The 20,122-nt window shown below is 36.5% G+C and overlaps 1 protein-coding gene across 1 annotated transcript in view; it reads left to right on the top strand.

Moving 5' to 3' along the window:
• The window catches only part of WDR70 (WD repeat domain 70), a 268,401-nt gene that overhangs the window by 166,073 nt on the left and 82,206 nt on the right, over positions 1-20,122 (top strand). Inside the window, exon 10 of the mRNA XM_043488519.1 lies at positions 3,426-3,600. Coding sequence (XP_043344454.1) covers positions 3,426-3,600 — 175 coding nt within the window. The remainder of the gene's footprint in view (positions 1-3,425; positions 3,601-20,122) is intronic.

Genomic DNA, 20,122 nt, shown 5'->3' with positions numbered 1-20,122 from the left:
TGTATGTGTGTATGTGTAGATATGTGTGGCTTTGTGTGTACTGTTCCATTGTCTGTATGTATATGTGTGTGTGTATACGCATATCTTCTTCATCCATTCATCTGTTGATGGGCACTTGGGTTGTTTCCACATCTTTTCAATTGTAGATAATGCTGCAGTGAACATTCTTGTTCAGTCACCCAGTTGTGTCCAATTCTTTGTGACCCATGGACTGCAGCAATGAAGCCTCCCTGTCCCTAACCATCTCCTGAAGTTTGCCCAAGTTCATGTCCATTGTATCGGTGATGCCATCCAGCCATCTCATCCTCTGACACCCTCTTCTCTTTCTGCCCCCAATCTTTCCCAGCATCAGGGACTTCCCAGTGAGTCAGCTGTTCCCATCAGATGAACAGAATACTGGAGCTTCAGCTTCAGCATCAATCCTTCCAAGGAGTATTCAGGGTTGATTTCCCTTGAGATTGACTAGTTTGATCTCTTTGCTGTCCAAGGAATATTCAGGAGTCTTCTCCAGCACCACAGTTGGTAGGCATCAGTTCTTTGGTGCTCTGCCTTCTTTACGGTTCAGCTCTCACAAACATAGGTGACCAATGGGAACATAAAGAGTGCATATATCTTTTCAAGTTAGTGTTTTCTTTTTCTTCAGATAAATAACCAGGAGTGGGATTTCTGGGTTCTATGGTAGTTCTGTTTTTAATTTTTTGAGGAATCTCCATACTGTTTTCCACAGTGGCTGCACCAGTTTATTTTCCCACCAACAGTGCAAAAGGATTCCTTTTTCTCTACACCCTTGCTAACGCTTGTTATTATTATTATTATTTTAATGTTTACTTACTTTTGGCGGTGCTGGGTCTTCATTGGTCATTGTTGTGTGGGCTTTCTCTCGTTGCAGCGAGTGGGGGCTATTCTCTAGTTGTGGTGTGCAGCTTCCTGTTGCAGTGGCTTTTTTTTGTTGTGAAATGCAGGCTCTAGGGCTTGTGGGCTCAGTAGTTGCTACTCCCAGACTGTAGCACACAGGCTCAGTAGTTGTGGCACACAGGCTTAGTTGTCCTGTGTCACATGGGATCTTCCTGGATCAGGGGTTGAACCTGCGTCTCCTGCCTTGGCAGACAGCTTCTTTACCACTGAGCCACCAGGGAAGCCCTTGTTGTCTTTTTGATAATAGCCATTCTGACAGGTGTGAGGTAATATCTTATTGTGGTTTTGATTTGCATTTCCCTGATGTTGAGCATCTTTTCATTTCTCTGTTAGCCATCTATATATTTTCTTTGGAAAAATGTCTACTCATATCTTCTTCCCATTTTTTAATCAGGTTGTTTGTTTTTTCAGTATTGAGTTGCATGAGTTCTTTGTGTATTTTGGATATTAATCCCTTATCAGATACATCTTTGCAAAAACTTTTTCCTATTCAGTAGGTGGCCTTTTCTTTCTTAAGGTGTTAATTTCTTTCTTAAATGTTTGATAGAATTCAACAGTGAAGTCATTCTTAGTGGAAAGATTTTCAACTATGTGCTAAGTTTTTTTAATCATATAGAAATATTCTAGATATTATTTCTTATTGAGTGAACTTTGCTGGTTTGTCTTTTAAGGAAATTTGTCCATTTGATGTAAATTATTGGATTTATTTGTGTAAATTCATTCATAAAATTTCCCTATTATTCTTTGAATGTTGATAAGCTCTACAGTTATATCTTTTCTTTCATTCGAGATACTGGTGTTTGAAGTTGTCCCCAATTTCTGCTTTTTAATCATTACACCTGGTAATTTTCTAATTTTATTGATCTTCTCAACAAGCTTTTGGCTTCTCTACTGATTTGTGGTTTTCTGTTTTATTCATTTGTATTCTCATTTCCTCCCTTCTGCTAGTTTTGGTTTTAATATTCTCTCCTTTTTCTAGTTTGAATTTTAGATCATTGATTTGAGGCATGTCTTTTCTTCTTTTTTCCTGTGCTCAGTCTTAGTCAAATACCAAGAATTTCGATATATTGTATTTTCTTGTTTTTTGAAGTCAGAGGGTTATCTAATATTCCTTATGAACTTTTGACTCAAGTATTATTTAGAATTGTATTTATTAATTTCTGAATGTTTTGGAAGAGAATATTTCCAGATACATTTCTGTATTGATCATTTATTTAGTTTCATTTTTTGAACAGTGTATATACTTTTTAAATGTCTTTCATTTTAGTGTGTTTAGATTTGTTTTAATGGCTCAGAATGTTGTCTATCTTGGTGAATGTTCAATGTGTAAAAGAATACACATCCAGTTGTTGGGTGAAGTGTTACATAAATGTTAATTAGCTCAACTTGTCTGGTAGAGTTTCTGAGGTCTTCTGTAGTCTTACTGATTTTTTCTTTTTGAGGTGAGGGGAGGTCTATTTGTTTGATTAGTTACTGAGAGATGAGTTGAAGTGTACAGCTGTTAAGTATGGATTTGGTATTTCTTTTATTTCTATTAAGTTTGCTTTCACATTTTGAAGCTCTGTTATTAGGGAGATATGCCTTTAGGATTCTCGTATCTTCTTAATATTTTGTTTCTTATATCTTCTTGATCATTTGACTCTTTTTCATAATGAAAATTTCCTCTTTGTCTCTAGTTTTATTCATTGTTTTCAAGTTCACTTTGACATTAATATACTCATTCTTGCTTTCTTTTGATTATGTTATGGTACATCTTTTTTCCATCCTTTTACTGTTAAATGGTTAATAAGTCTTTAAGTATTTTTGTGTGTTTTTCATATATAAACACACATTTTTATATATTTCTATATATATAAAAATATAGACTCTGCTGAATTTTAGTTTTTATCTAATCCAATCTGATAGTCTTTTCCTTTTAATTAGAGGTTTTATGCCATTTCCAGTTAATGTAATGGAATTTCCAGTTATTGATGAGGTTGGATTTAAACCTACCATGTTGCTATGTGTTTTATATTTATATTTATATTTACCCCACTGTTCTTTTAAATTATCTTTTCCTGTTTTGGCTAGGGAAGTCCCACATCATTCTTTTTTACTGACCAGTTTTTTTCAGTATATTTTATGGTGTGTGTTATATAACAGTATACTAACACATGTAATTTAAAAATTAACCTGTATATGTAAGGGATATATTATGTTCAACAGTTCTACTGATCAGAGTGTATAGTCAGAGTTTTTTGGAAACTACTGCTTTAGAGGGTCAGAACTAAGAACTCATTTGAAGTAGAATTTGCCACTTGTGATTTGATTTCATGACAGCACAATTTGGATGGTTGACTTTATTGCAGTGGGAAACCTCATTTACATACTGCACATTTTATTTTAAAAATGTAAAAAACACTAATTAGATTTATATGCTTAAAAGTTCAGGCGGTCTTTGTGAACTCTTTTGTATTTTAAAACCCTTTCTTTTTTATAAATTAAAATCTCCCTTTTTTTCTTTTTTTAAGGACTGTGAGGACCTGGGAAGTTGAAAATCCGAAGAAGCAAAAAAGTGTGTTTAAACCGCGGACGATGCAGGGTAAAAAAGTAATTCCTACCACGTGCACATATAGTAGAGATGGAAACCTCATAGCAGCTGCTTGCCAGAATGGAAGCATACAGATCTGGGACCGAAATATGACAGTAAGTCAAGGATATTTAAGTACTCTTTTCTGAGAAGAAAGCCACCTTAGAAAGACAAACATCATGTTAAAATATTATGAAGGTCAATTTCCTGAGTTTAGCCCTAATTTAAACTTCAGTGTTAGTTGATAAAACATTGGGCCTCTGCAGTAAACAGCATTTTAGCAAACATTCCAGCTCAGTATTTTCCAACGTGTATTAATTTTGTTTTTTAACATAAACTCAATCTTTTGGTATAAAATGTAAAAAATATAGTGTGGTTTATTTTATGACATTTCAATATACTTGGTTTTGTAAGTGAAGAATTTGACAGTAATATAAAACAAGACTAAGCAGAGAACTAGAAAATACCCTTTAAAAGAGGTGAGAAAACCATGAAATAACCAGGGTGATCCATAAATTGTTGAGCAGTTACTTCTGTAGTAATTTAAATAATAATTTGACATTCCATGACATTCCATTTGAATAAGTTTCAGATTTTTTTTTCAGTTTTAGGTCATTATTAGAATAAAATAAATTTTGAAATTGAAAGGGATCATAGAATTCTATAACCACAGAAAGAATGAATAAAATAATGAATAGTCTTTGGCTAATTCTGTGTATTACCAATAAGCTTTGAAAAGGGCTTTGTTGCATGTATAGATGGTAAAACAAGAATTTTTAAGTGGAATTATTCTAGATTACCAATGTTAAAATGAAAATCCACACTAATGTTTTAGGAAAAGTTGATTATCTCATTTTACTAAAAGGTGCTGGTAAAATTATTAATTCAATAAGTATTTATTATCTTTACTGTATTCAGGCACTATTCTGAAGACTGAAACTACTGTAGATTATCCAAAATTCCTGCCTTCATAGAGTTTACATTCTTCTTATTTTTTTTTAATTTTTTTTCTTCTTATTTTTAACAATTATAGAAATGATATTCTTTCAAATAAAATTGCCCATCAAACACTTTAATTTTGAAAGGGGCCCCAGGAAGCAGTTGTCTTTTCAGGCAGATGGAGTTAAAGTCAGTTTTCTGGGAATAAGGTAAAAAGTAATGATAGAGAAAAAAGAATCCATGTTGATAATGCTGGAAATATCTTTGGCATTTTCTGTTTGTCAGATCTTTTTATTTCTGTTTTCATCTCCACTATAAACCCCATAAAGCTTCATAACAGCTCAGAGATTTTAAAAATCCTTTGAATTGTAAACTGAGTTTTAACTAAGCAATAAATTTTTTAGTAACTGGCTTTCATCGTCTCTGAGTGCTGTTGATTTAACACAGAAATTTTAAAAGTTTTCTTGACTAGCTTTAATAGTAATGTGTTTAGTGTGTGTGTGTGTGTGTGTGTATATATATAATGTATGCATACATGCACATATATGTGTGTATGTACATATATACATGCTTTTCATGGGCTTCTCTGGTGGCTCAGACAGTAAAGAATCCGCCTGCAATGCAGGAGACCTGGGTTCGATCCTGGGGTTGGGAAGATCCCCTGGAAGAGGGCATGGCACCCCACTCCAGTATTCTTGCCTGGAGAATCCGCATGGACAGAGGAGCCTGGCGGGCCACAGTCCATGGGGTCGCAGAGTCAGACACGACTGAGCGACTAAGCACAGTACATGCCTTTTTTTTTTTAATTTTTTTTATTTTTTTATTAGTTGGAGGCTAATTACTTCACAACATTTCAGTGGGTTTTGTCATACATTGATATGAATCAGCCATAGAGTTACACGTATTCCCCATCCCGATCCCCCCTCCCACCTCCCTCTCCACCCAATTCCTCTGGGTCTTCCCAGTGCACCAGGCCCGAGCCCTTGTCTCATGCATCCCACCTGGGCTGGTGATCTGTTTCACCATAGATAGTATACATGCTGTTCTTTTGAAATATCCCACCCTCACATTCTCCCACAGAGTTCAAAAGTCTGTTCTGTACTTCTGTGTCTCTTTTTCTGTTTTGCATATAGGGTTATCGTTACCATCTTCCTAAATTCCATATATATGTGTTAGTATGCTGTAATGTTCTTTATCTTTCTGGCTTACTTCACTCTGTATAAGGGGCTCCAGTTTCATCCATCTCATTAGGACTGGTTCAAATGAATTCTTTTTAACAGCTGAGTAATATTCCATGGTGTATATAGTACATGCCTTTTTTAAGAAACCATAGTTTCTAAGTTGAATATAGTTTTTAAAGACTAGCCTTGCATATCTCTTAAAATATTTCATATATCTCATGTTTCCTATTTTGTAGAAAAGAAAATCTTTTAAGCCATTGTTCTAATCAGAATCTTTGATTCTGTTTGGTTAAAATTTAATAATACATTGAATATAGAGCTTATTTTACAACATCCTATTCACTATATTTCTTCATATTCTTAAATTTGCATATGTGTGTGTCACCTGAAGAAAAATCAAATTGAGAGGAAAAAAATCTTGTTAGGAAACCCAGTTCGATTAAAAATAGATTTTAAAAATTCTTAACTATTACTTCAGCAATAATAAATCATGTAGAGGGAAACACTAAAGCTGAGTTAAGAAAATGTAATAACAGTAATTTTCCCCACACAGTAGCCAAAGAATTACATGGCAAATAATGCTTCATACATATGTTTTGTGATGAGTAAAGCTATCACAATTGCTGTATTTAATCATGAAATTCTCATTAGACCAACTTGAACTTCAGCAAATTAAATGAAATGTATCTCTTTTCTTGGAAGTAAAGTGTCTGTCAGTGATAAATTTCTGTGTTCCCCAGGCCTACCTTTATTCTAGAAATTTGCTGGCTGGTAGTATAGCCACTAGCGACATTTGACTATTTCAATTTTAAAATAATTAAAATAAGATAAAATTAAAATTTCAGTTCCTCAGCCATACTAGCCTCTTACTGGACAGCACAGATAGAGAACATTCTCATCATTGCAGAAAGTTCTGTTGGACATTGTTGCTCAAGAGGAGTGTTTGTTTGCCCAGTATCACTCTGAGTCATTTGGTGCTGGGTTCTTTTTAAATTTGAGAGGAAGGCCACTTCAGAGGAGCTTCTCCTGGTCTGTGCTGCCTCCCAAATTCCTCACTCTCCATTCACCAGCTTGTATGTGAGCAACAGCAAGGAGACCAGTGTTTGGTTGGCATGAAGTGAGGGAGGTGCAGAATACGGGGAGATGATGTTGGAGAGGTCAGCCTCAGGACCTCTGCATATGCTGAACCTTCAGCCTCCACATTCTTTCTCTTAGGTGTTCACATGACTTGTACCTTTCACCTCTTTCAGCACTTTGCTCAAGTGCTGTCTTTTCAGCAAGGCCTTCCCTGACTCCACACTATATACAATTGCAGCCTTCACCCCACCGGTGGCACTCTCTCTCCCTCTTATTTTCTTCCATAGTGCTGATCATCACCTGACATACTATACTATATATTTTATTTGTTTGTTGACATTGTCAGTTTATTTCTAAGAAGTCATTAAAAATAGTAGCATAAAGAACTATCTATGTTATATGAAAACATAATGAGTCAGAGATACAAGAGGGAGGATGAGAGCTATTGAGGTCCACAAATACATAATTTTTGATGTATCTTTAATGATGTAAAAACACATAATCTGTATTAATATAGATGGATTTTAAAATGATGTTTCATGTCTCTCTCAAGTATAATTTCTGGCGTTTAAAATATTCCAGCTTGAATAGTTTTATGAATACCCAGTGATGACTTCCATTCACATTAAAAAACCTACTGGACTCTTGGGACATATTTTGCTGGAAGCAGTGTTAGTGCTATTTAGTATCTGTCAAGAATTGACAATATGCCAAATTCTTTACCAAAAGAACATGGTGTGCCTCCTTATATTGCAATCATTATATGTAGACTAAGATTGTGGTAGGAAAATGAGAACCCATTATATTCATGGAGTTTTGCCTTCCCTAGAACAGGTGATGGGGGGAATAGTATTTGAAGTTTGATTTGGCAATAGGGTATGACCAGAAACTTGACCCACTCTCCATCTGACTACCTCCTACTGCTCCTTTGGCCTGCAATCCCAGTCCGGATTCTGGGGCTGTCCCTTTTAGAAACATGACCACACACTACAACCCCTTACCAGGAAAACCTCAAGCCTGTGAGACACTGTAGAGACATTTCTCCAGCTTGGTGGCTGGTCAGTGCCCACATTCTCTCAGCCATGCTAGAGAAAGGTGGTTTGGTTCAGAGAAAGCTGGGGCAAGGACTAGTGAGTGATCACACCAGGAGATAAGCTTCTGAGCAAATAAGCCCCTGGTGAATAAGAGAACAGGTATCAAGGAGAGAGAATACGAAAAATAAAGTCACCAGTAGTAGCTTGAGTCCAGTGTTCCACAAATCTTTAAATGTCTCCAGTCACCTTCAGGGCTTCCCAGGTGGCTCAGTGGACAAAGACTATGCCGGCAGTGCAGGAGACATGGGTTCGATCCCTGGGTCAGGAAGATCCCCTGGAGGGGTCATGGCAACACACTCTAGTATTCTTGCTGGGAAAATCCCTTGGACAGAGGAGCTGGCAAGCTGCGGTCCATGGGGTCACAAAGAGTTGGACACGACTGAAGTGACTGAGCGTGCACACTTGCAGTCACCTTCAGGTGACCCAAGTTAAGATTAGGTTGATTTTTGGCCTTCTACACCTTCCCCTTTATTAATATATTATATATACATACACACACAGAGTAAAACATTTTGTTTTTATAATAGAGAATTTACAATTTCCTTTTTTTTGTTTGGTAAAGAATCCGCCTGCAGTGCAGGAGACCTGGGTTTGATCCCTGGGTTGGGAAGATCCCCTGGAGAAGGGGACGGCTACCTGCTCCAGTATTCTGGCCTGGAGAATTCCACGGACTATAGTCCATAGGGTCACAAAGAGTCGGACACGATTGAGCAACTTTAACTTTCACTTTTTTAATTTGAGAGTATAACATGGACAACCTTGTAATAATAGATATGGTTCTAATTGGATTTTTCAAAATTTCTTTATTTAAAGGGAAGCATAATTTTACAAAAATGAAATACATACTTTTCAAAAAATTGTTATTACTATTATGATTAGTTGTATCTCTGCTCTTATTAGCCTATTTCTACCCATTATGCTTGTAAATTGGGCTTCTCTGACTTATAAATTACCTGCAATGTATCCTTCTGTAGTTTTCTCCGTAGCTCTATTTCTGTTAGTTTGTCTAGCTAGATGTGGCTCTGTAAAAAATATAAAGTCATGTTAACAGTTCAAATATAGATTTTTGTCTTTTCATTAGGCCTAATAGTTGGAGTTTAGAAAATAAATATGGATAACTAAAAGTCTACTGTGTAGTTCTATAGCATATTTTGTAAATGACACCCGAGACATACAGTTACTCTGCACATTACCTGGGACTTTCTGTCCACCAGTCCTGAGTTTCCTAAGCTGTCTACATCCTCATTTTCCTTATTCATGAAATGACGGCATGATCCCCACCTTGTCTGGTTATTTTGAGGATTGTATTAGGTATATATTTAAAGCATCCAGAACAGGGCTTGTACATAGCAGGTTTTAATAACTGTTTGTCTTATTCTTTCTTTTTTAGCTCCTAGGGGATTTGCAGTTTTTGTAGAATGGTGTAGTTAAATCTCAGGGTGCAGTTTAACAAATGTCTGAAAAGTGTCTTGAATTTGAGCATAGCAGATGCTTTGGTGGTTAAAAGTATGGTTTAGGAAGATAAGAATATAGATCCCTGCTAGAACCAGTCATTCAATGTATGGAAATAAAATCACCATCAATAATCACAAACTTTATGTATCCATTGATTAGTGTGCTTTGCCAGTTGTGAATTATAATTATTTTTAAAATAAACATTCAAGAGAAAGCATATGACTTACAACTTATTCCATAGTGTTTTTAACATGCATATTTTTCAAAGCTCACTTTTCAAAAAATGTGTCATTGATTCAAAACACAAACCATCAATACTGTGTGAAATTACTTGCAAGCCCTAAAGTTAAGTTGTAATTTGTCAATTATTTTAATGGAAGCTTTAAAGTTTTACTTATAATGCTCTTGTAAAATGTCACATATTTGGGGAAGCAGTATTAATCAAAATGAGAATATGCTAGTTTTGAAAAAGTTAGGTTAAAATTTTTGTTTTAAATGGGGATGATTGTTATCCTTATTTTTTGAGGGCAGGAGAATAATTGAATTTAAGACTTCTAGTTAAATATGGTAAGTTAAACAGATTCATTCAGTTCTATTTCTTCCTGAAACCCCACTAAAATGACAGAAAAGGCATTTTTAAAGCATAAACACATACAAACAAAAGGAATTAGAGAGGAGATGACAGCCAAAAAGAGAAGTCAAGACACTTTTGGAAACTAGAAACCAGATGTGTGAATGGTCACTGACTTGGCCAACTAGAGAAAGCTGAAACCTTAGCTGGGCTGGGAAAAGCCTGTAAAAGATGAACTGGCTTATCTTGCAGTTCTCTTCCTACCCTAGACTGAAGAGTTACTTTTAGGGTGGTCTGTCAGAGAGACTTAATACTACAAGCAAAGCTGAGATAAGGTGAAAATCTTCATAGAGGGCTGTGTTTCATCTCCTCCTTTGTTGTAATTGCCATTGTTATTATTATAGCATTTACTGAGTACTTACTTTGAGTTAGGTAGTATTTTAAGTACTTTACATGTTTTACTTTATTTAATCCATACAACAATCCTTACAAAAGTACTATTACTATCATTACTTTAAAGATGAGGAAACCAATACCAAAAAAAAGTTGTGCTGCCTAGCCAAAATTGCAGCCCGTAAGTGGCAGAACTAGGATCTAGTGCTAGGCAGTCTGGAGCAAGTGCTTATACCAAAGGTCAGCAAGCTGTGGCCCATGTGCCACGTCTATTTTTGTATGACCTGCAAGCTAAGAAAGATTTTTTTTTTCATTTTTAAATGGTTGTGTTGTTTTTCTGTGGTTATTGTAACAAATTTACCAAGAACTTAGTGGCGTAAAACAGCACAGACTTCTTATACTTACGTCAGTTAGAAGTCTCATTGATGAGTCGGTTCTGATGAGGTAGATGAACCTAGAACCTATTATACAGAATGAAGTAAGTCAGAAAGAGAAAGACAAATACTGTATATTGACATATATATATGGAATTGAGAAAGATGGTCCCGATCCTATTTGCAGAGCAGCAAAGGAGACGAAGACATAAAGGACAGACTTGGACACAGAGGAGGAAGGAGAGGGTGGGATGATTTGAGAGAGTAGCACTGAAACTCTATACATTACCATATGTAAAACAGATAGCCAGTGGGCATTTGGTGTATGACTCAGGAAACCAAAAGCTGATGCTCTGTGACAACCTAGAGGGGTGGAAGGTGGAAGGAAGGTTTAAGAGGGAGAGGATATATGTATACCTATGGCTAATTCATGTTGATATGTGGCAGAAACCATCACAGTATTGTAAAGTAATCATCCTCCAATTAAACATAAAATGAAGTTTTTAAAAAACGTATATTAAAAAACAGTTTCAAAAAAAAAACAAAAAAAAAACAGTTTCATTGAACTCAAAATCAGCGTGTTGGCAGGACTGCGTTCTCTTTTGGCTGCTTCAGGAGAGAATCCATTTCCTTGCCCTTTCCAGTTCTAGAAGCTACCCATATTCCTTGGCTCATGGCTGCCTTCCTCCATCTTCAAGGTCAACAATAATGAGTTTGAGTCTTTTTCACATCACAAAACCATGACCTTCTCTTCCGCTTCCCTCTTCCACTTTTAAAGACTCTTGTGCTTACATTATATCTACTTGAATAATTGCTATGTTTAAGATCAGTTGGTTATCAACATTAATTCAGTTTGAAATCTTAATTCCCCTTTGCCTGGTATGATAACATATTGACAGGTTCCAAGGATTAGGGGGTGGAAATCTTTGCGTGGGACATTGCTGTGCCTGCCACATGGTTTATAAAAAAAAAACAAAAGTATTTCATGACACATGAAAATTATGTGAAATTCAAATTTCAGTGTCCATGAATAAAGCTTAATTAGAACATCCTTGCTTGTTCATTTTTATATTATCTATGGCTGCTTTTTTACGTCAATAGCAGACAATACCAGATGTGTGATGCATCCCGCCCTCCGCCAAAGTTTCAGAACTGAAAGTAATTTTCTTTTTTCTGGGTAAGAATTGTTCATCAAGTGCTCAGCACAGTGAATGAAGACTCACATCAAACCAGGCATCATGAAATTTCAGGACACCAGGTTTACAGAGAAGATCCTTCTGCACTCTAAAGGCACCTTCACTTGTCTGTGAGACAATCCCATCAAGAATTAAGCTCAAAATACCCTAAACACTACTTCTCTTCTCCTTTAGAAGTCACCCTTCCTTTTGACTTTGCTGTTTTTCTTCATTTGTGTTTCCATTTAGAACTTCACAATATTCTCTGTCTCCTATATATTCTGTGTCTTACTGTACCTCGCATCTGCCCCCTCAATTTCTTCTCCTTTGCTTTCACTCTACTTCAGACTTTCATCACCCCTCACCTGCATTGCTAGGTATCCTTTCCCTTCTCTGTCCATCCTCTCTGGTTTGCTTAGCCCCAGTTTAAATCATATTCAATGTAATAATCACTCCTTCGCTGCTTACTGCATAGTGAGCAATATAGTTCATGTATCTGCAGGCTGACACCTTCAGTCTTTCCATTTGTCTTTATCCTGCCTTAGAGTATCTCCTGCAACTCTCTCCATAAATAGAAAAACGTCTTTTTAAAAATCAGATTAGGTTATACTCTGTTCTCTCCTGATCATCCTCTACCTTCCTGCTTTGGTGCCTTACTCTATACTGACCGCTCTGCCCTGTCTGTCTCTCCTGGCAGCTCCCCCAACTAGAGGAGATCTCACCCAATGAAGAAGGTAGATCAGTTGCCATTCTCTCTGTGGTACTGTTGCACAGTCGTGCTGCTGTATTTGTGGACTAGAAGATTATTTATCCTAGGAGTGTAAATCCTGAAGACATTCAAATAACAGAATTAGGTAAAATGTTTGTTTAAAAATATTAAGCTTCCACTTAAAAAAAAATCTCATCTTTTTAATAAGTGAAGAGTGCTTTGCCATAGTGTAACCCATGGTGATGGTGAGTTTCCCTAGACTGCAGAAATGTCCAGTTATTGACCTGATATCACCTCAAGCTATTGAATAGGAAAGGGGTGATTCAAATAGAGAAATAAAGCAGGAATCTGGTATTTACCTACCTCTTTAATGGCATCTTCTACCATTGTCCTTCATGATAGATAAACTCCAAGCTAACTGGCCTCTTTCTGCTTCAAGCATTGTTAGGCCTTGTTCACCTTGTAGCCTTTGCGCTTGTTATCTTTGCTGCCTCTGCCATGGTTATTGCTCTGGGTAGGGCTGCTAACCTCTCATTCTGGCCTCTGGTGAAATGTTGTCTCAAAGAACCATAAAACCATGTAGTAGTTGAGAATTAGATTAAGGCTGGTTCTAAAGCCAGTCTAGACTACTGACTAAAGTAGTATAGTACCCTGGCTTTCTTCTGTACCTGTTTCTCTGTCCGATTGCCTTGTTTTATTGTCTTTATAGCACTTAACACTGTGTAATCACCTTGTTTTATTTTTCATGTGCCTGTTCATTCATTTCTTCTCCTCTTAAGCTTCATAAGGTCAGGGACTTTTTGTCTTATTTGCTGTTTCACAGTTAATATTGTGCTCCCAGTTAATATTTGTTGAATAAATAGGTGAATAGATGCTATCAGAGCATCATAGGTTTTATTTATTTACTTTTAATTTTTATTGAAATATAGTTGCTTTACAGTGTTGTTAGTTTCTACTGTACAGCAAAGTGAATCAGCTATATGTATACATATACCCCCCTTTTTGGAGTTCCTTCCCATCCAGGTTACTGGCACGGAGTAGACTTCCTTGTGTTACACAGTAGGTTCTCATTAGCATCATGGATTTTACCTTGGATTAATTTTGTTTTCAGTTACTGTTATTCTTGTTTCTGAATTTTAAGTTACTGTTAGACAGGCTTCATTGTTATCAAATGAATGTGTTGTTACAGGTCATTTGATTTAGTCTTCAGTGTGGAATGTGCTTATTTGCCTATTGCTTTCTAATAAATCTAAATCTAATAAGTAGATTTTAAAGTGTATGATATTAATAATGGCTAATATCTATTGATGGGACGTCCCTGGTGGCTCAGATGGTAAAGTGTCTGCCTACAGTGCGGGAGACCCGGGTTCAATCCCTGGGTTGGGAAGATCTCCTGGAGAAGGAAATGGCAACCCACTCCAGTATTCTTGCCTGGAAAATCCCATGGACAGAGGAGCCTGGTAGGCTACAGTTCATGGGGTCCCAAAGAGTTGGACATGACCGAGAGACTTTACTTTCACTTGAATACTTATTTTGTGCCAGCTACTGTTTTAAGTGCTTTATATATATGTTAATTCTGTTGACCCTGAGAACAATACTGTGAGGTTAGTACTGTCATTAACTGAATTTTTAGATAAGAAAACTAAAGCACCTCAAAGAAAGGTATAACAACTTGTCAGGCTCATGCAGCTGGTGAATTGTGGAGCCCAGCAGTCTGCACTAACCTGTACTCCTGATTGCTGTGTTGCACGGTGTTATGGTTCAAAAATGAATCCTCCTGATGGAAATATTCTAAACTAAATTATGGTGATAGTTGCACAACTATCTGTAAATTTACTAAAAATTGTTGAGTTGCATACTTAAAATGGGTGAATTTTATAGTATTAAGTTATGCTTTGATATAGCTGTTTAAAAAGTAAATAATTCTTACTCTTACTGTTAAAATGGATTTTTAATTTTTTAAAAACTGTATCTACAGTTGAACTTTAAACCCTACATCCTCTTGCCACTGGAAATGGGAGTAGATTAAGAAGGAAAACTTTCACTCTGCCTAAGTTGACCAAGGATGTGTGTCACTATCATGCGCTCTTTGTAGGCAAGGATTTTTTTTCTTCCTTTCCTTTGGTATACAAAGTATATATAAGTACTGTTGAATTAACTTTCAATAGTTTAATTTACCTGCACCCTCAGCATTTAAATTATATCCAAAAGATCCTTGCTGTCATACTCTAATTTGGAAATATAGACCTTGTGCAATATCCTTGGAAAGGCAGAACTTATACACTACCTCAAAGCTTAGACATTAACATATAGAAGCAAAAAAATGTAACTGATGAGAATGTGTGAAAAAATTCTTAAATATAGCTATTGATCAAAGTTGCTCAGGGAAGCTTGAAGGAAAGTTTAAATTGAGTTAACACAGAATTTACTTATAAAGACTTGTATGTATTTTTAAAACATTTCAATTTGTAAGTAAAAATAGAAGAGTCTTCTCCTGAATGTGATAGAAGAAAACTTACCTGAATATTTATGGTTGTGTGTTGATATTTAGAAAACGAAATCAGTCATGAACCCAAAACCTCCAGTTTAAAATATAAGAGCTGCTGTTACTGAGTCAAATGTATACACATTATAAGTAAGTAGTTAATATAACCTTTCTTTAAAAATTTTGTTTATTTACTTATGGCTGTGCTGGATCTTTGTTGCTGCAAGAGCTTTTCTCTAGTTGCTAACAGGGTCTACTCTCTAGTTCTGGTCCACAGGCTTCTCACTGTGGTGGCTTCTCTTGTTGCAGAGCATGGGCTCTAGGGCACTTGGGCTTTAGTAGTTGCATCACATGTGCTCATTAGTTGCAGCTCCCATCCTCTAGAGCGTAGGCTCAATAATCGTGGTGCACAGGCTTAGTTGCTTCATGGCATGTGGCATCTTCCTGGACCAGGGATTGAACTCATGTCTCCTGCATTGGCAGGTGGATTCTTTAACACTGAGCCACCAGGGAAGACCCTGATATAATCCTGTATTGAATAAATAGACCAGAGGGGCTATGTAGATTCAAGTGAAAGTGAAAGTCGTTTAGTTGTGTCCGACTCTTTGCAACCCCATGGACTGTACAGTCCATGGAATTCTCCAGGCCAGAATACTGGAGTGGGTAGCCTTTTCCTTCTCCAGGGGATCTTCCTAACCCAGGGATCGAACCCAGGTGTCCCCTGTTGCAGGCAGATTCTTTACCAGCTGAGCCACAAGGGAAGATTCAAGAGAATGACATAATGTAGATTCAAGAGAATGATGTAATTTTTGTCACTACTTGGTAACTTGAATTTAGCCAAAATAGTAAAGTGAAAGTAATTATAAAATGTCTGTAAAAAAGGTAAGACATTTTTATTTTCTAATTATGTAATCATGGTTAGAGACAGTCGTTTTGTAACTGTTTTCAGTTTTATTAGACATGTATTCAACATAGTTCACAGTTTCCTCTGAAAACTTGATACCGGGAACCTCCTTAATTGCCCCCAAAGAAAGTATATTTTGGTTAATTTTTTTCTGATTTAAGAAAGTAATCCATAGTAATTTATAAAAATATTCACCTAAAATAGAAAAGCATATAAAGAAAGATGCCTATAACTCTACTACCCAGAGATGAATATTTCTAGATTCTTTTCTGTACTCATATATAAGGTATGCCTTGTATATGTGTTTGTTTCTGTTGTCATGTTGGAGATTTTGGTAGCCCTAGTAATTAGTATTCCTTCCCCTTACATGGATTCTAAAGAAATTAAGAAGTAAGACTAATCACTCAAACATGACAGATGAAGGCCAGAATCTACCTTTGTTTCATATGGTGGAAGAGGATGAAAACCAAAAGCGCCTGCTGACAAACTCCTGGAATTGGACAATATTTGCCCAGCTAGGCCTACACCAGGAGGGCTCGGGATGTGGAGATGCAAAGAATGCCCTAAGGATAGCTTATACCTAGGAAGGAAGAGAAGGGTACTAAGTCAAACACTTTCAACTAGTTCTTCCCACATTCATGAGTCAGTAAACTATCTCCTTTCTAGGGAAGAGTGGATGAGAAGTGGGCATAGATTGGGGTGAGAGTCTATCAGACCAAGTAGGGCCTTGGAGGCTACGTCAAGGAGTTTGAACACTCTTCGGAGGATAATGGGAAGCCATTAGACAGATTGGAGGAGAAGAATGACATCATCTAAGTTACATTTTCTGAAAAATCACCTCTCCATGCAGTTATCCTCTGCATGGAGAATAACTATAGGGAGTGGAAGGTGGAGGCAGGGAGACTGGTTGAGGGGTGGCTGTTGCAGATGTCCTGGTCATTTCTTGGACGAGGGTGGTAGTGGTGAGATGATATTTGAATTCTGAAGGTTTATTGAAATTAGAATTGACAAATGAGTAAAATTTAATGTAAAAGTAATTTTTCACAGTATTTTTCAAAGATACCTTTTTAAGTAGTTGTACTCTGATATAATAGAGCTGATTTGGAAAATGATTCCATAAAACACATTTGATCATTTCTTTTCGTGGTGCCTGATTTTCTAGTGATCAGTAGGTTATTTGAGAGTTTGGATTGCATGAAAACCTGCCCTGGTTTTGTGTTATTTTAGCAAATTTGGAAGCTAATTTTACTTTTATTATTATCTTGTATCAATTGGCAATATGGTAAAATGCACCCTAATTCTTAAAAGCAAAAAAAACATTTTTTTAGTGTTTTCTGTTGTATAAGCTTCCCAGGTGGTGCTAGTGGTAAAAAACCCACCTGCCAATGCAGGAGATGTAAGAGACACAGGTTCGATCCCTGGGTCAGAAAGATCCACTGGAGGAGGGCATGGCAAACCACTCCAGTATTCTTGTCTGAAGAATCCCATGGACAAAGGAGCCTCGCGGGCTACAGTAAATGGGGTCGCAAAGAGTTGGACACAACTGAAGTGACTTGGCATGCATCTTACAAGCAAAGCCCTTTGCAGTTGTCTAGGTAGGGCTGCTATGTCATCTAAAATGGTCAGACTCTCTGCAGGGTGACCGTACTCTCTAGAAAGCCTATATAAGGGATGCCTCTCTCTAGGAGAGATATTTCCTGAGCCATGTTTCCCAGCTACAGGACAGCTCTGATTTATTTTGTAAGCTGACAAGGCCAAACATTACTGTTTTAACCATTATAAACAAGATAGTAAATGTTAAATGTTCACTCAATAGAGCCACTAGTAGTGCTTTTATATACAGAAAATAGTGTCTGAGCCAAAAATGTAAAACAGTGCTCTGGTCTGCATGTGTCCTCTTTTAACTTACTCTTTGATTCATTGCAACTGGAGAAATGATGTAACTAGTGATGATTTGAGCTCCAAAACCCTTGGTGATACAGCGATTCTTCCTGTTTTATTTTTTTTCCCATCTTCTTTTTTCTATTACTTACCCAAGCCTTACCACATTTCTTACAACTCCTCAGAAACTTTTGTTTTTATAATGTGAGACCCAAATTAAAGAGCACTGCAAGATTCTTTTAAATCTCAGCAATTCAGCATACTGTAAATATTTACCAGTTTTGTCCCATATCCGGGTTTTTGTGGCTTTCAGCTCTATCCTGCAAAGTAATACAAGGATCTAATCTTAATTCAGAAGTATTTTTAAAGTTATTGCTCAAATTTATTTATAGTTAATTTATAAAGACTTAATCTAAACTGTCTGGTGAATAATTTGACTTTTTGCTGTAGACATTTTACCTTGGGTAGAAAACACAGATACTCATGGAACAGGTGGTCAGGGAGCTAGTTGCTGTGTACATCATGTGGTAACCCTGTTTTATTATGAGAAACCGTGTTTATACTCTCTCAGTCCGAAAACAGAGAAGGGACTTACTTGTCTTGTAAAGCTGTGTAGTCTGTATGCACAGTAAGTTACATTTTACATTGTGCCTTACTACACACACATCTTGGCATAGACTGACACATGTACACACACACACACACACACACACACGGAACACCTGAAATACTATACCATAACAGTTCCTAATCTTGCAGTGTACAGTGTGCTCTGATTTTTTTCATTCCATTTGATTTCATTTTTAAAAAGTACTGATCATAATCTCTTGAATTGACTTTATGTCCCACTAATGAGTTAGAATCCAGAGTTTGCAAAACACTTCTAAATCATGTCCCTGGTATCATTAGGTCGTCACAGGTGAGGTAGGCAAGGCTAACATCCTTTAAAAACATAGTTAAAGCCTACACTTAAAAAATAGAAGGTTTGACTGAAGAAGAAGAAATGGTTTGAGGCATTGAATGACCAGAGGTCATAATAAACACAGTAGGCACTTGAATGATGAAGGAGAGAAAGGGGAGCTGTAGAATCTAGATCAGGAGGCAGACAGATGCAAAAGATTCTTTCCCTGCCTTCTATGGCTTCCTAAGCCCCTGAAGATATCTGATGTGCCCACCAGAATCACCTGTTGTTAGAGTGTACTTAGGTGCTGGTAGCTTGAAAAGTTAGTTTGCAAGGCTCTCCCTCTCAGATTTCTGTAGTTCAGCCCCCAAAATGTCATCTGTACTGATCCAGTCTAGTTCTTCTAGTTAAGTCTGTTTCCCTGATTTTGTTTGCATACTGCTCTCATAATTCTTTTCTTATCTATTCTGCACCTTATTGTTTACTTAGTTAAAATTGATTTATTTTAAAATTACACTTTAAAAAATTGAGGTAAAAATCCACATAACATACAGTTAACTATTTTCAAATATTCAGTTAATTCAGTGGATTTAGTGGTTGTGCAAAACCACTAAATGTTGTTGCAACCACCAGCTCTCTCTAGTTTCAAAACTTTTTCATCACCCTGTAAAAACACTCTGTGTCCATTAAGTAATCACTCGTCATTCACTGAAAGAAATAATTTATTCTCTGCTATCTTAATGCTTTCTGTATTGGATTGGCTGCAAATTTCATTCAAGTTTTTCCATACTATTGTATAGAAAAACCCAAATGAACTTTTGGGCCAACCCAATATTGTATTACTGTTATTGTGAATCAAGATTATAGAAATGGCCTACAATTAAAACATGTTTGGTACGTTTAAATGACCATAGCTTAAATAGAATTCTTCGTCACTGACTAGATCCAGTAGCCCGATGACATTTTGCTGTTTTATTTTTAAAGCAAGGAAGGTTTGCCTATAAACCATTTAGTTGCAGAGCAGACTTTCCAAATGCTGTGAGTTAAAACATATGGAGATACTAAAGATATTTGCATGAGGCTTAAATGTTTTCCCACACATAAAATGTGTTATCTCAAAGAAGAGATATTTTAGACATTGCATCAAAATACTAGTTTAAGATTATAGCAAAATACATGGTAGTTATTTTTATATTGATAAATTAAGTATGCTTTTGTTTAATAAGATGTGATAAGCCAAAAAATAAAAAATTCTCTGCTATATTCCTAAATCCGCATTCTTAGAGAAAGTGACCCTCCTGTGTAAATCTGAGACTATTACAAGTATGTGTGTGTGAGCTTGATAGCAATTGTGTGTTTATATGGTGTTTCCCTGGGCTTTCCTGATAGCTCAGTTGGTAAAGAGTCCGCCTGCAATGTGGGAGACCTGGGTTTGATCCCTGGCTTGGGAAGATCCCCTCAGAAGGGAAAGGTTACCCACTCCAGTATTCTGGCCTAGA

Source organism: Cervus canadensis, chromosome 16, assembly GCF_019320065.1.
Source record: "Cervus canadensis isolate Bull #8, Minnesota chromosome 16, ASM1932006v1, whole genome shotgun sequence".
Classification (NCBI taxonomy): domain Eukaryota; kingdom Metazoa; phylum Chordata; class Mammalia; order Artiodactyla; family Cervidae; genus Cervus; species Cervus canadensis.
The sequence above is the reverse complement of the archived record's forward strand: the minus strand, read 5'-3'. Positions and strand labels throughout refer to the sequence as shown.